This window comes from Phalacrocorax aristotelis, chromosome 6, assembly GCF_949628215.1.
Source record: "Phalacrocorax aristotelis chromosome 6, bGulAri2.1, whole genome shotgun sequence".
Classification (NCBI taxonomy): domain Eukaryota; kingdom Metazoa; phylum Chordata; class Aves; order Suliformes; family Phalacrocoracidae; genus Phalacrocorax; species Phalacrocorax aristotelis.
The window spans coordinates 15471582-15489093 of NC_134281.1; the positions used below are offsets into that span (position 1 = coordinate 15471582).

The 17512-nt window shown below is 36.2% G+C and overlaps 1 protein-coding gene across 2 annotated transcripts in view; it reads left to right on the forward strand.

The window, feature by feature from the left end:
• The window catches only part of ERC2 (ELKS/RAB6-interacting/CAST family member 2), a 474805-nt gene that overhangs the window by 176871 nt on the left and 280422 nt on the right, over window positions 1-17512 (forward strand). For both annotated transcript variants that reach the window (XM_075096173.1, XM_075096174.1), the window contains exon 8: window positions 11345-11512. In XM_075096173.1, coding sequence (XP_074952274.1) covers window positions 11345-11512 — 168 coding nt within the window. The remainder of the gene's footprint in view (window positions 1-11344; window positions 11513-17512) is intronic.

Sequence of the window (17512 nt, forward strand, 5' to 3'; positions counted from 1 at the left end):
ATAGAGACCTTGCTTGAAATAGAATTCTCATTAAAACTGTCTGCGAGAACAGTATGCAAACTTTGCTGTTTAAAGAACTATTTATTGCTATTTATTATATCCCGAGTAGCTTAGAATGTTCTTGCTGGGAGACCTCTATAATTTTTTGAACCTTATTAAGTTTTAGTAGATACAGAGATAAACTTTTACCAAGAATGTACCTTACTACATGCCAGAGTAGCCCTTTTATGGTCATTTATGGAACTCTCAGTCATTATTAAAAAAAAAAAGGCTTTTAATATTACTAATTATTACTTGCATCAAACATTTTAGAAGGTATGTTCAACTCTGAGTATGGAAATAAAGGTCGCTTCCAAGGTAATCTGTTCTCATGTAACTTCCTGATTTATTTCTAGGAAGATGTACTTTAATCATCTAGTCTCTTAGTTTCCCCGTATTTCTTGTTTTAGCAGACCTGACTTCTGAATTCCATGAGATTTGTGTCCTTAGCTAGAACAAAGAACGTAAAACAGGATGTTACTTTTAATTTCATTTTTGAAGTTAATTTGCAACTTGTTTGCTAACACATATATTTTTTCAGATTTTATACTTATGATAGAATTGAGCCAGCTAGGGTTTGTTTCACAGACTTTAGGTAGGGTTTCTCTACACAGATGCTTTATGCCATGTGGTTCACACCCAGTACCTTCAGTTTGGTTGTACCACCTATCTAATTCTTACATTAGAGATATTATTTTTGAATCTACCCTTGCATTTTGCTAGTCCTTAAACTGGTAATCCCAGAGGACTGGGGAGAGAGATGGAAAGAGGATGTAACAGTGAACTGATGTAGCCAGTGAAAGAGAAAGCATGTCTGATAAATATTGCATCTTAGTCTCATAAAAAGATTTCCACTAGAAACCTCAACATTGTCGTTTGTTAACACCCCCACCCCACCCCTGCCCCGGGAGGAACTTCCTTTATGGGCAAGTCTCAAAAATAGCCAAAATAGATGTCCTAACTTATGCAACGTTTCTCTTCAGAACATTACTACTGGAATGCCAAATATTCCACATCACCTTTTTGTCCATCTAATGTAGAACATTGCACTCGGTTCTGTTACCAGGCAAATATCTTCTTGCTCGTATATGCAAGCGGGTTGCCTTGGCTTACATGCCTCGAAAGCCAGAGCTAATGAGAAAGTTCTGAGTTCTAGAAGGGCCTAGAGAACCAAAGGTTTGGATTGAGGACAGGTGATGGAACTAAGCAGACCTGTGACACTTGCTGGGACTTAAGGTCATTATCAAAGCAGCTGACATTTGCTGTTCTTTAGCAGATTATGGAGCCTGGCTTGTTGGGAGAGAGAGTACTTCACTCTCAGCTTTCATATTTGGAAAATTTTAGAGGTGAATTTTTAATCAGAGAGATTACAAGTAGTTAGAAGCATATTCACTCTCGAGAAAAATGCAACAGTTTGCAGAGAAAAGGCTGTAACTTGGTCTCTGGAAGAATGTTGGCAGGAGAGATACAAAAGCCAAGACGGCATATTTCTTGAAGAAAATATTGTTATATTTAGAGTAAACAATACATGTTTAGCTTATTGTTTTAACCTTCTTCTTTGTTCACTGTGTTCTTATGAATAAATGAAAAATATTGCCCAAGCTGTTTTATGTGATTCTGTTTATGAGCTGGCCACAGATCCTGGAAGATAAGCTTGTAGCCAAGCTGATTCCAGCTGGACCTACTGATGTAGGAATGTCTGATAAACAAGCGGGTGACATAAACAGGTGTTCCAGTCCCAGAACAGGGTGAATCATAAGACTATCCTCTGAGATATGTGTCTTACTCAAAACATGTGAAATTGAGAGGTCAGGGGTACACCTCGCCCCTGCAAGCATAACACAAGGTGCTCTAGCTCAGCTGGAGAGAGATTTACCTACAGGCACCACGTTTGTTTCAATGTTCTGAGTAGGTCACAAACTAAACGTGCTTTTTGAAAATCACACTTTCATTGCTATGTCAACTATTGGTAATAACTGACCCCTACTCTTTTTCTCTTTAACCGAGAAAAACTGTTCATATAAATATTCTGTTTTTATTGTGTATAAAGCTAACAGATATTTATCAATGATTCTTATACTGTTATGGAATTCTACACATTTTTTTCAAGAAGCAGTTAAATGCATTGGCATGACTTTAAAAAAGAACATTGTGGCCTTTTAATTCACTTTCTATTAATCTGCTGCAGTATAATAAAATTTGAATGTTATTGGAGACAGAAATTTTGAAAGTTAAAAGCTTCCAAGATTGATAGTTTTGTAAATTGGTTTTAAGTATTTTGAATTTATAACTATCATTATGTTGCTAAATAACATTGACTCTGGAATGACTGACTTCCTTTTGCAGTAATTCAAAAATATTATGACAAGCTATAGTTTTATAGTGAGCATAAAAATCAGTGAGGTAAGTTCAATGAGGTAAGGTTAGTGTTGGAAGTTTTACTAACAAAAACTCCAAGTATTAGCACATGAATTACAATTCCCATGTGTTTTCCGAAATTTGCTGGAAGTGAATTGAATATTAAATTCTGAACTTTGGACTAGTTGCTTTAAACTACCTAATTTTAGTGGTAGGAGTAGGCAAAGATATAAATTTGAATAAAACAGCTGTTTGGCACTTGGCTTCATTGGTAAGCTACATGTGATCAGAATTCCTCGTGGCATATAATGTTCCACAAGGATGAGTTTCAAACTGCCTGAGGGGACCATTTATATCTTGGCTACAATTTCTGGTTCAGCTAAAACATTTTCTATTTTAGTTTGACCAGTGAGTGTTACCAATTTTCTTTTGTCTAGAGCAGCATAATCTGGACTAGTGGAAAAAAAAGAATGAAAGAAAAATCAGGATTTCTTAGCAGAGATGGTGGCTGGCTAAGATGTCGGGGAGGGAACTTCATGAAACCTGTAAGTGCGCTCTTTCAAGAAGTAAAGGAGAGTAAGTGCATTTGATGCATTATACCATCAGGTGGTTCTCCCATCCTTGTGCAGAAGGATTGAAAGAGCCTGTGACAGTGATTCTATGAGGGAAATGGTATGAGATGGTACAAGTTTGTTTTCCTGATGTGAACAGCCAACACTGCCCTGTGCTTATACACTGTAATATTGCTCACTGTCTGTTCCCCTTGACTACAATGTACTCAGCTGCTTTAAACCCCTCTCCTTTTGTCAGTTCTTAAATACTGAAGTAGTAGAAAGAAGACAGTAAAATAGGTTATCCTTTAAAGAGTATAAAGCCTGTTAACTATCAGCTCTGTAAGAACATAAATTCCTGAATTAAAATGTAAACTAGAGCAACCATAATACTGAGAGTAATAGGGGTGGGAATGTTGTTGAAATAATGCTTGAAAGTGGAATTTTCCTCCAGAGAAGGAAAAAGCTAGCTAACTCACTAAAGTTTCAATTTGGAACAAGAATGTAAAGCATAGTAATTGTACAAAATTAAAGTGTCTGAAGCTTCAAAATGTGGCCATGTTCTGCCTTTGCTGTCTTGAATTTTACATAGATCAGATATTTGTGAAAGAAGTGAATGTATTATACTACGGATTACCAGGCACAGCCATTGCTTTGAAAAAATATTATGTTTATCACAATAGACTGAAAAATGAGGAACAAATATGATGAGGGGATAGTTTTCATTTTGTTATTGTGTTTTAGAATAGGTTTTTTTTTTTTACTAGCTCTGAAGTTGGGAGTTTCTGAAGTGGGGACATTTTAAAGACACATGATATCCTTTCTATACTTGTAAATCAGTTCTTATATTTGCAAAAAGGCCCATGTGAGGATATGCTCTCTGTACTCACAAATCAGTTCTTCTCTATAGAAAATTGAAGTGACAGCTCTTTTTTCTTCATGGTTTAAACTGGTTTTTGTAATCAAAACTTAGTATATTATATTTCCCCAGATACATATGGATGTATAAATACAGGCAGCAAGATCTTTAATAAAAGTGTATTTTTTGATTAACTGAAGTGGTTCCTCAAAAGATGGCTGTGTAATACACTGAGAGAGCAAATAGTAGCACAGAAAAGTGTCAACAGCCCTGTGGAGCCTGTACTGGTCATCAAGAATGGAGAGAATGATAGTACAAAATAGGAAAAGACTGGCTTTTGGACACAGTGGCAAATACTGCCTGCAGTGTGTGCTGGAACAGAGGTGGGGTTAGGAGGGAGATTGACAACGGGTTACAGTTTGCCTTCTCTATTACCCCAGGTGCGGTACTACGGTACACTTAGTTCTTTACTAGTGAATTCAGAATTAGTTAAACAAAATACAGCCAAACCTTTGCTTTAAATGTATTTATTTATGATGGTAAAATAAATAATTCTTAACAGTGAAACACAGTAGTGCTTCTTCATGTTTTACTTCCTCATGGAGCTCCATAATACTAAAAAAACTTTCATAAATGATATATATAATATGGCATATAAGTTAAACAGTTAACAGTAAGGAACTTCAAGAAATAGACGTCACTACTAGAGCTGGTCATGAGTGGCAGGTGATGACATGAAGATTAATAAAGTTTGACTTTGAATTTGGCAATTTTTGCCACTTACATTAATTTTTCTTTTCTTTCTAATGTATAATTTAATTCTGAAGGTTTTGCATTGTGTTGTATATTTCCAGAGCAAGAGTTTATTGTATTAAATAGTTGAAATAAGTAGTGGCTGAGGAAAAAGAAGTTAGACAAAATTAAAAAACAATTTACTTGGACAGAGGTCTTTGAAATGCTTTATGTGTTAGCTATCAGATCTGGTTTTGCTTTATTTTTCTAGAAAATGATGGTGTTGTTCAGATTGCCAGGTTTTACTAGTAAATGTACTGCCAGAGCTTTGGAAAAATAAGTCAAGGACTCTTAAAATTACATAGTGTTGAGTGAAAAGCCAAAGAGAGGGTTTTTGTGTACCAGAAATCCTTATCCTTTCAAATACAAAAATATATATCTGATGCTGTAGAATGACCTATATTTAATTTCCTTTCAGATTATATTTAAAATGCCATAGATTTAAAAGGAGGAGTAACAAAATGACAGACATTTCTCATAGCGTACTGGCATACCCCACTTAGACTAATTCATTGTTTCATTATTTTTGGGAGGTGTGATTTCGCAGGACCATTTTCGGGGAAGAGATAATTTCTAATATTGGCAAATTCATCCTGACTATAAATGCTTCTTGTCTTCCACAAGATGAGGAACGGATTTAACAGCTTTTTGGTTTTACACCACCTGGAGGTTCATATTTGACTTATGATTTCATACATGTTTAGCACCAAACAGATACCATATAGTAAAAGGTCACATGCAGTTCAGGCTGAGGTAGTTTTATTTTGCATTATGAGAAATGTAAAAGTCTCAGTTCATGATTACTGGAGGCAGAAAGAAGAATTTGGGGAAGGAGAAAATGACTGACATAACTGATTCCTGCATTCCTGTGAATAGAAAATAAATCTGTACACCTAAGACCACACACAGTATGAGTTGCCTATTCATTCTCTCAGACTGGCACTGGCTCAGAGTTCTGCCTCTCTGAAACCTCATGTAGAGCACTGATTTCAGAATGGCTCCTTGCTGTGTATGTTAGTTTGGGGATGATATACCTATTCTATCAAAATACCTGGGCTTCATTGTGTAGGTGGATTTTTTAATTAAAGTGCTCTGCTGTGTCAGTCTCAAGATATCTGACCACTGGTTGAGGCTACGTAAGAAAATAGAGATATATTTGGCAGATTTTTTTTTTCTCCTTTTTTTCTTCCTGTTTTCTTTCCAACATTGATGTCAGGACACATTCTGACTTGAGCTACACAAAAAAATAACTTCTGGGGAGGAAGATTAGAGGTAATTCTGTTTCCTCTACTCGCAAAGAGGAAAGTACGACACAGATCAAAACCCATGATGTGTTATAGTATTATCCTTTTCTGGTCTTAAAGATTTTAGTCTGAGCTCTCACAAGGATTTGGCTTTAATTATAATATGTAATGGCTAAAATATTTCTGCACAAAGGGGGGAAAAAGAGGGAGCATCAAGCTACTGTTTTATAAAAAGAATAGGAAAAGGTTTTGTATGGTTTGCAAAAGATTAGTTTGAGTCTCCATGATCCAGATTGAAACATGGGAAACACTATGTCAGTAACTCATGTCACTAGCTTCTCATCATATTTGAGAAAGATTTCTGTTTCACCAGGGAGGTGAAATTCTTTTAAGAAGGAATTTCCTTGTAATTCTGCAGAACTCAGATTCTACCTAGAACAGTAGAATGTTTGCTGACCTATGGTTCATTGGGAAAGGGCTGGGAAATAAGACACTTTAACCTCCTAAGTGTGACCCTGTTTTTGCTGTGGCTTGGAGGTTACATCATGGACTGTTATGGAAGTGTCAGAGTCCCTGACACAGAATGTGTGGTGTAAGCCTGTCTTTTATCTCCCTGTGTTAGCAATGAAGGTAGCCTCTTTGGCCTTAGAGAAGCCAGAACCACTCACCTGCCAGAGAGCAGGGAGTGGGGGTAGGAGACACTGGGACTAGAATGGAGTGTCTGCCACCTAAGGCTATGGTTGGATGTGCTGTATTCTTTCCTTCCCAACCCTTGCACTGTCCTTGTGTGAAGGGGGGTTGCTGCGATCGAGATTCTTTGGCTGTTTCAAATCTTTTAGAACGTTTTTCTTCAGTGCAATTGAAGCTGCACTTCAGTCATGCTTTAAAGCTTTTATTTGAAGCTACCAAGGTTAGAAATTAATTCTTAAATGAAAACTTATATAGTCTTATATTATGAGTAGCCTCTTGTGGGAACTGGGGTTCTAGGCAGAAGTTATACCACTTACATCTGAATATATTCAGATTTTAAGTCCATGTGCAGCTTCTTATGAAAGAACGCAATTCACCTCGAACATGAGTATTCATTAATAAGTGTTAAAAAGTTACTATGGAGCTGAAAGAATTGATCTGTGTCGTCAAATATTTACATGAAGGTGTGTAGATTAATCTGTTTATGACATTAAGGAGAAAACAATCAGTTTCTGCATTTAGAGTCAGTCCAGACAACTCTGAGGTCATAACCCTTGTGCTAAATTAAAGGTTTTCGCGTGGATGGCTGGAACACTAACCAGTGAAAGGAAAGAGAGGTTGCAGCTCTGCCGCAGAGTTCCATGTGTGTTTCTTTTCAGTGTGAAAGAAGACCACCATGCACCTTGTCTTGCCCCTCCAGGTTGAATCTGAGTCTTTGTTTAGGGAATAGAAGTAATGTATTTGTGTTACGAGCTGGCTAGTGGTGAAAGGAAATGCAGAAAGGTTCAGTCATGTGGTGCTCTTTAATTAACAGCTGTGTAAGGGCAGGATTGGGATCTGAGAAACTGGAGTGGACAGGGCTCTGCTCCCTTCTCCCACTCAGGTTGTCACTCTCAGGTTTGGACTTCAGCACCATCTCCTCATCCACTCAACCCTCCGTCTTGTACTTCCAAGTTTTAATGCTTAAAATCCCCATTCCTGAGTTTAATCTAGTGAACCATGATGACAGGATGTGTAGGAAGAAATTTGTGAAGAAGAGTGAGAATTGTCTGCTCTGCCCTTGTGGTGGGGACTGGATGGGTAGAGGAGAAAAGATTATTGACTCAGAAACTGCCTGGTTCAGCCAAGCAGAACACAACTGTACCAACACAGGTGTAAGCTACTGTGTTATCCCAGTCGCTAGGGAAATGTACCAATGCTTTGTTTATCAGTGGGGTCTAATCACCTTCAACTCCCTTTGACTTCAAGCATTAAGCTTCTGCCTAGTGGCAGTTGGAAAATTAGACTTGCAGTGCCTGACTGAAGAGAACCCCTTTTGGAGCTCCTGCTGCAATGTTATGACGAGCTTCTCAGCTGCAACTTAAAGGCCCGACAGAGCTTTTTGTGATTTGACTTAAGGTATTGCTTTCAGACATGAAGCAAATAAGTGATTAAGTATAAAGAAGATGTGGTAATGAGTTTCAGATGAGGTCTTTTATGTTTATTAAAAGAGGTCTAGAATTTCGTGCCTACTACTATTTCTTGTTTTCTAACTTAAAAAGTCATATTTGAATCTCATACTGCACACTGTTTACAGACTGCAAGCTCCTATTATGGTAATATTGTAAAAAAAGTCTTAAAAATAAAATAAATCCAGTAGAATATAAATCTTTTTCCAGTGTATAGAAAAGCAATGAACCATTTTAAGAGCAGGAAGAACATGCATTTCAAGATCCAATAGATCATCTAAATTGGTCCCAAACCAAGTTTTAAAATGGCATTGCAAGGACTTTTGCTTTGAATAAATTTAGCATTACAAAACTCAGAATATAAATAAAAATAAATTAGATTTGCTGATTGTTTTGTACTTTACTAATATTCTGATTAACTAGGAAAAAAGTGCTTAATACACACGACCCTTTCTGACTATTCCAACTGTAGGACTTAAAAATGCTAAACTAACATTTATGCCCTTTCAGTTACTTCCATCTAGCTTTTTATTATGAATACACATCAGGAATTTCTAGGTAATGTAAACATTAAACCCGTGTTCTTTATTTTCTGACATTTGTATGTTTGAAATTTGGATTAGTAAATCTAAAATTTCTCACTTGCCTGACTTCCTGCAGCTCTCTTGTAGGTGGAGAATTATTCTAGATTGCCACATCATATATCTTCAGTCCAAATCTTTTCTTCAATGGCATACCTTGCAGCCAAAACAAGCCTGTGTGGGTCCACTTAATGTGAACACCTCATTGTTTCAGAGCTCCAGAAGAAAACAGTATGGGAAAAATGGCCTCTCTTCAAGTAAAGCTGTCTTTGTAATAACAAATAATTGCACCCTCTTTATCTTAGTTCTCTACTTTGCATGAAATTATAATGTAATTATAATGGCTTGCAAACCTCGCAAAGGTTCTCCATGTCCATGCTACCACCTCTGTGTGCTTTCTGTGCTACATAGCATCTTTTTCTCTTGGACTCTAAGTTTCAATGTGTTAACCAACCTTCTGGAAAACTGAAATATTTCACTAAGAATGAACTCCTTGATTTGCATACCCCGGGCTTGATTTTGGCAGTTTGACACCACACAAGGAATGCAGAATTGAATCTATAATGCTTAGCACTAACAGTGGGTTGGTTTTGTTGATCTCTTATGATGTTTAAAAGTGCTGACAAAATTTCATGGCTATACTATATTTTCTTGTATTATTTTATTCACAAATTAGCCTTCAATACCTTGAGACTCACATTTAAAAAAAAAAAAAAGTGTCTCTTTTGGTCTTTAAAACTTGATATATGATGAAATCTTTTTTTTTTTTTTCAAAAATATCCTTACCCAGTATTCTCTGCTGTGTTGTCTGTGAGCCACTCAGTGATTCAATTGTAACTGCATTTCTGAATCAGAATGTGGAAACAGGTATGATTTAGTAGAAGTGCTCACTGAAGGGACCAATGCATGTTAAGGTGCAACTCTTGCAGTACTGATGCTTTAATACAAACATATTCCATCGCTTTAATGAGTTGAGATTGGTACTTTTTTATTACAAAAATACCTTTTATTACAAAGGTATTAAGAGTAGAATTTATGCAATGGATAATTCTTTCTTTGGCATTAGAGAATTAAGTTCCACCACTCAGCACCCCCCAGTGTATTTTAGGTTAGACAAAGAAATTGATAAGTATTTTAAACTAGAGAGATACACTCCAATTCAGTTTAATTTCTGGTTTTTATCCCATTACAATTCTTCATTTGTCTGTTCAAGTTAGCCCACCCTTCCTTACACTTTTTTTAAACATTCTTGTAGGAATAATGTTACTTGTTCTTTCCATTTCAGTGAAATGTATAATTTTTCATTTTGCTAAATACCAAGGTCAGCAAAGATTACACGTCTCAGAGTTTGAACTCCCTACATTCTACAGTCAGTATCTTTATATTCTTGAATTATTACAGTATTGATTCTTAATTGTCTCGTTCTTCTCTACTATATAAAAAGCTGCACCATTAAAACTTGCAAAACTTCATTTTACATCTCTACAGTAACACCTTTTCTATTTGGAGTCATACCTTACCTTGTGGTAACTCCTCTAGGCAGTGCTTATGAAGAAAAATATTACTAAAAAGGTACTAGGAATTTGAATCTGTGAAGTAGGATTGTTAAATCTACTTAACAAAAAGTTGTTTTCCTGTCTAGTTTTTTGTTTCTTCCCCTATTGCAACATTTTTTTTGTGTGTTTCCACCTGGATCCATGTGTTTATGCCTACTCCTGTGGCCATGTCTGCCTTTTTACATTGTACATACTTTCCTGTTTCGTGATTATACTCCCCAAACAGCCAATTTCCTCCTTCTCCATTTCCGTGAACAGGTACCCTGTCGTTTAGATTTTCCTTTTTCTTGCCACTTTGTTCCTTGCTTCACCACATGTTTTTCTCTTTTTTTGATGATAATATTTATACTGCTGTCTTTGAAGGTGACTGCTGCTTCCCCCTCCCGTGTTGTAACAGAGTCAGCTATTTTTCCTCCTTATTTCCAAATGTTTTTGAGTACCCAAGCTGTTAATTGCAAAGCTGCTTATAGAAAAAAACTGTACACAAATAGTAACCGGTATCAAGTGATCTACAGATTTTTTCCAGACCACCATCATGTATTTGCCTGACCATAATTTGAGAACAGTTTGAGTTGCGTTAAGAGAACAATGAAATCACATGCTTGAGCATTTATACAGCAAGAAATGAGAAAATCAAGGCTATGTACACCTTTTGGCCTGTTCGAATGCTTTATTTTTTTTTGAGTTTCAAAAGGGAAAAAATCTTACATGATACACACTGGAGAAAGTGAAAAACCTTATAATTACCCTATTCGCCATCTCTTTGTTAAATAATTCTGTTTCTAGATTACTGATCTGTGCTCAACCCTGTGTAATGGCTATAGTATCTGATTGCCCACTTCATGGCTTTACTGGACAAATTAGATACATGATACAGAACACTATTTTCAATGAGCTACATATTTAATAATTTAAGATTTTTTTTTGAGTCCTTTATGCATATGTCAAGTTAGGACTGTTTTAATGCTATTTCATGTTTTGACTGTTCTACTTTTTCTATTAATGCTTTGGCACTAAAAGTGCTTTCATTTTTTAATTACATTTTATTATTTTTTATTTTTTTATTTAGTAAAAGAATCGTGTAGTCTGAGATAAAGTTGGAAAATCTACATAGAAAAGAAATAAAAAATTTCTTCAGTGACAAAAAGCAGGGAATTAGAAAAAATGAATACAATATGCTAATAATCTTTACTAAAACCTAAATATGTTTGGTTTACTTAATGTAGGTTGATGCCTTGCGGTTACGATTGGAAGAAAAAGAAACCTTTCTCAATAAAAAAACAAAACAACTTCAAGACCTCACAGAAGAGAAGGGAACCCTGGCTGGAGAGATTCGAGATATGAAAGATATGTTAGAAGTAAAAGAAAGAAAAATTAATGTTCTTCAAAAAAAGGTAAGATCACTGATGAAAGGATATCTTGTAAAACTCTTGAGGCACATTTAAAGGAAATAAATATAGTTCTTATAGCATATTACTTTTAATACATTAAAAAAATGCAAGGACTAAGTCTGTAATAGTCAAGTAGTTCCCTAATATAGCATGTGTTACTGTTTTCCATGGGATCATTTCTATAGTACTATATCTTAATTTTATTATATCACAAAAATATTAGGTGTTGCTGTTTCCACAAAATTATTGGAATTAAATGAAAGTCCTAAAACTCTGACAAAACTTCTTATTCCTCAGCATGAGGAAATGTAAATAAAATGTGTGGGACTGCTACAGGTTTAGGATGCTGCTTTTTTTTCTCTAAAGACTTTTTTTTTGGGGGGTGGGGGGTTAGGGGGTGGGGCAAGAAGAGGAGTGGGGAAGGAACCTAAATTAAGTCAATTAGCTGCTTGTCCTGTAAGCTAAAGACATTAAGAAGGGATGCTGTCTCTTAACAGCCTTATTAGTCTTATTTCTAATTTTCCATGAATTTAGCTAACAGCATTTACTCTCTTTGGGAAGTTGGATTTAATCATTATAGTTTCCACTTGGGGGGTAGGGAGGGAATTTCCTGGAAAGGCAGCTCTGCAAGGGTTCTGCATATGGTAGCAGAGTGTTTGTTTACTATATGCTTTTTCTCACACTCACAAAAACATTTCTGCTAGCAGGTAAGTTCTGTGTGTGTGTGTCGTGTGCATCACACTCTATCACATACAGAGATGTACTGGTGAGCATACAGATAAATGGAGAAAAAGTTCCTGGCATTAAGCACATTTTACTATTACTTCTCCCCTCTGTTTACAGCCACTCAAAGAATGTCTACTCCTTACTCTCTATTATTATGTAGGTAGTTCATGTTACTGAGGTTTTCCTGCAGAATTCATATAGGGTTCATGTGGTCTAGCTGTGCTTCTGTCTGCAATTCGTTAAATACAATCTTTAAAAAGCCAAGTCCTTATTTTCCAGAAACTAAGTCTGCTTTTTCAGGCCCAGGAAATAACACCTGTCAAAACTGGAAAATAGGTATATTCCAGGATGACTGTAGGTCATCCACTTTAGTCTTCTTTCTGAATATTTGCCTTGTTAGCAATGCTGCTGATGTAAAGAGAGCAAACTTCAAGCCTTTTATCCTGTGCTGAATGCTAATTAGTTTTGGACATCACTTGAGAATTTTGAAAAGAATGTATCTTTTCTTACTGCTTGCATTCTAGAAGGCCCCAAACAAGCCAACAGTTTACAGTTGGTTTTTATTTAGAACTTGAGGAAGTGGATTAGTAGGAGGAATGTAGCTTTGGTGATCAAAATTGTGCGATGAAGATATCTTCATACAGAGCTGTCATGGCTATATGCTCAGAAATACACAACACTTTTTCTGGTTTTGATACCTCATTACTATTTTATTAGGGCTTGCAGATGGTCTTGCCTCTTTTGCACCTGCTTCTTAATGAAGATAATCACTCTCAAACTGTACTGTCTCCCTTCACTAAATCATAGAGTAAATGTATGTTATAGACTTTTAAGCTCTAGTATACAATGTGATAAATCAATCCTAACTACTAGGTGCAAAACCACAGTTAGTACTAAATTGATTCTTTAAAACTGGAGCTAGCACCTGATTTTTTTTTTCTGAGGTCTTTATTCTGGTAAATATGCAACATCAGGGGACTTCTGAAGTTCAGGTTTTCTGCTATGGGCTAAATACTGGGTTTACTTAGAGAAGAACGGATTATGATGATTAAAAAAAAAAGAGAAAAATAGTTCATTTACATCATGTGAAAGTTATGCATAGGTTTGCTTCTCTGAAGCATTTTTAATAACCACGATGTCTTAATATGTAGCTGTTAGCATGGCCAAAAATGCTAATATCAGATCATCATTACACCATTATTTTGTTTATAGGAAAAGAATATCATATATGGAATATACCTTTTTAAAATGACCCTTAGGTCACATTTTCAGCTTTGGATCATTATTTTACTTGTGCCTTACTTCCAATATGTCTGGATATAAATTCACTCTCAGATAATTTGTCTGGAGAAAAATTTGATTGAAATATCTTCCTGCTGTACTCGCTTTTGTTATTTAAATAAATCTAGAGTATGATACTAAAAAGGATGCTTTCACTGTTTACTTTTCATTTGTTTGGTGTACAGTTCTGAAGTAGAAAATTCTGTACGTCACCAACGGAAATCCAGGCTTTTAAATTAATCTGGGAAAAAGTAATAATCTACGTGTCTAGTTAACCCAAGCATTAAACTTCATTTTGGCAGTACTTATTAGATCGTGACTTCTCATGATTAACCTCCTTGAGCATCCCAGCATCCTTGGCAGCAGATGCAATCTTGTCTCTGGACCATGGTACTTGCATGCAGAAGGGAGGACGTTCCATGTCTGTCTACTTTTTTTTCAAGAAACTTTCCTGGCATTATTGCCTTTCTGTTCTAGATAATTTTATCCTCACTACATGAAGTTGTGTGCCCCAGGGCACTCATACCTCATAGAGTCTTCATGTTCTGTCAAAGGCAAAGGGAGCTCAGCTCCTTTTTGACCATAGGCAGATTATTCATTGTCATGTGTTATTTCAGAAATATGTTGGACTATGTATAGTAGTAATTCCTAGGGCTATAGTATTCTTATTGTAATATTGGAAGTTTTTTTAAAGAATTGAAAACAAATATTGAACGATCACTTTTCAGGGGTTTTCAGATAGTCTAGTAGTGGATGCTGTGCTTTAAGGAAAAGATTGTTCGATGTACCTCTTTTCTTTCCAGCTTTGACAACATAGCTTTTCAATAGCAACCCTATATAAGAATAAATTTTGATGGAAAAGCATTTAATATGTATTGGTTTCAGTGATTTTATCCTTTACTTGAATCTAATTATGCTTTTATCCTTTACTCTTTGCTGGATTGCATGTGTCTCTTACATTCTTCCAGTTTTTGCTCATCTCCTCCTCCTGACCTTTTGGTCACTTCTTCCACTATTGTTTTCGCTTAAAGTGATGGCAGCCAGATATTTGCGTGTTGAGCATTTAGAAATTAATTTGTCCTCATCATGTACATATAGGTGGGTGGAAAACAACATGGACTGTTTCAGATGACACTTAGGAGGTGAAACAGTTACTGAGCCCTCTAGTGGATTGTTCTGCCTTTACATACCTTCTTTCAGGATATTGCCTTGGTTTCTTACTCTCATGAAAACCCTCTGAAAGTGCAGGAATTGCTTCTAGCTCTTCTTCCTAAGTTCCTTCTAGACATTAGATTCTTGTGACTGTAACAATATAATGCTTGTCTCCATTTTCTTTTTTTCTGTGCAGGGCCAAACTTCATATCTGTGCATTTTTATTTACTTTTGATATGAGGACTTGTGAATAACCAGTTATTTAAGTGCTGTCATTTGTTGATGCAACATAGATGGCTACATCTCTCTCCACTCAGCCTGAAGCGCTTCACTCAGCCTAAAATAATATTTGTTTTAATGGTTGCATTCAAGTAATTGAAGAAGGAAAAATTTGTATATAGTGCTTAAAAATATTTCTGTCGGTAATAACCTGAAACTGAGTGGGAAGGAATACGTAACTTGGAAAGATGCAGTTTCTAATTCTCTGTTCTTTCTCTTGTGTACATTACTGTTATCTGCCATGTTGAAAAATACAAAGGAGACCAAACCCAAACCAGAAAAGCTCCCTTTCAAAGTTGGAGCTGTTTCTTCTCCTTTCTGGATAGCTTTTATACTTGGAGAACAGGACAGGTTCTGTTGAGGGCTCCTTCCAAAGATGTGGAAGAAACAAAAACATTGGCAACAAATCAGCTGTGGTGAGTGGAGAGTCCCACAGGATGCTATAGGAACACACATAAGGTAACATGTTGCAGAAAAAAGTAATGGGCTAGATAATGAGCTAATAATTCATTGTCCTTCCAGGCAGTGGTTTTGGTGTAATTTTGGTCCAAATTGAAAAACCGCTACACTCTTCAGTATAATTTGCAGGCTTAAGGGAGGCCTAGCACTGGAACAGCATGCATTTAGAGGATTTGGATCAAGGTAGATTGGCGTGGAGTAATAATAAACTTATGTCAATGTCAGAGGTGCAATATTACTTAATATTTCTTTCTTTTAGAATCTTTGGCACCACTGTTCCATTTTAGTGCCAGTAAAGTTGGGTATGCTGCTTTAATAGCCTTGTTTAACCTGGCAAAGCTAGTCTTACACCTCATATCTGTCAGTTTAGCATGCAGAGGGGCAGACCTCAGAAATCTTTATTTATTTCTTACCAGAACGTGCAAGTTCTATGAATATGGCCTAGTTGCAGGCTGAAGGGCAGAAGTGCTGAACTGGGTGATGATTCTTTTGTGTCCCTTTTTGCTTCCAAATTTCGCTCTCATACAGTGGCTATACTGGTGTGTTTTGTCCTCTAGGAATCTGTAGATATTTTAAAAAACAATTATATATTTTGAAATGTGAGTCTCGGTGTTGAAAACAGTAGCTGCTGAGACAAGAATGCCGTGGAGGATGTAGACCTGGATCATATTAGGACAACAGCTTGTGGAAATTCTTTTGTGGGGACCATTATAAAAGAACACCATGTAAAGGGGGCTAATATAATATTCTACTTTGACTTGAAACATAACTTTTCATGTAAAATGTTACAGTTTCCATCTTTAGTAGTTTAAGCTTTGGGATTGATGAAGTGCTACATGACTTAGGGCCCTAACCTACCAGCTAATTAGCATTTGTAGGAAATGTCATAAAGTCTTAGCTCTCGTGTAATAATTGGAATCTGTACTAGGAGTGGCTGGACTGTGCACACTAGGTGATGTCGTCCAGTTCATGTTAAATGAAAATGTGTTGTACAATTAATTGTACATATTACTGTTAGCTGCTTCTACAGAAGAAGAAATTTACATAGGTCAGATTAGGGGTACACTAGCATAAACAAAGGAGTCCTACTCCTGTGCTTAGAAATTTGCATCAGTATTATTGCTTGGTGTGGGAATTCTGGCTGAGAACACCACTGAAATTGAAACTTCTGAGTCCAGAATTGTTGAGGAAGACCTAAAAGACCTATTTCTTTTGTTTGATCTTAATCAGTAGAAAGTGTGAGCACAATGCTGATAGAAAATGCCTTTGGTGTTGTTTTTTTTCATGGTTTAATCAGTTGGGAGCATGTTTTCATAATCCCGTAAGGGGGTCATGGTGGCAGTGTGAAGGACTTTATTATTAACTTTGTCAAATTCTACCAGAACACTGTAAATAGACTGTGATGTGAACTGGGGTTTTGCAGTTACCAAATCAGAGTCCTATTGTATTTCTGGAGTGAGACAACAAATTCTGAACTAATTAGTTGTTATGTAAAACAGACCAATGTTCTGACTGCAGATTACCAGTGTTGTTAAAAAAAAAATAAATTAGGGAGTCATTCTGCTGTAACATGAAAATTTTGCTGTTTCAAAGCTGCTATGGTGGCTATTGACTTGTGCATTATGTTAAGAAATGTTTCTTCTAATAATATATGTCCATGTTAAGGATACAGCATTCAGTGTGCTGAGTATTAGAAAATCGTACTTTGTTGGCTGTTTATTCTTGCTGCTTTGCCAAATCATGTTATGTTATTCAGATAACACAGTCTGAAAGTGAGATTGAACTAAATATAGCCAATTGTTCATCCAGGGTGTTGGTGTTACTGATCCCAATACATTGTAAAAAAATGGATCCTCAGTGATTCTGCACATAAAATGCAGCTTTGAGATCCTTAAACTTTGCATGTAGTATACATTAACGCTATCTGAAAAATATAGAAAATACTCAAGCCTAACCAGTGCAGCTGTTTGGATGCTCTTGGCCTACACCCTGAGACATTGAGGACAATGTCATTAAGATCAGAGGAAGTGATCATCTTTGCTTTCCCGTTCTTTGTAAAGCTACATTTCTAAGTTTTTACAGGGTACAAAAGGTCACCGGAAATAC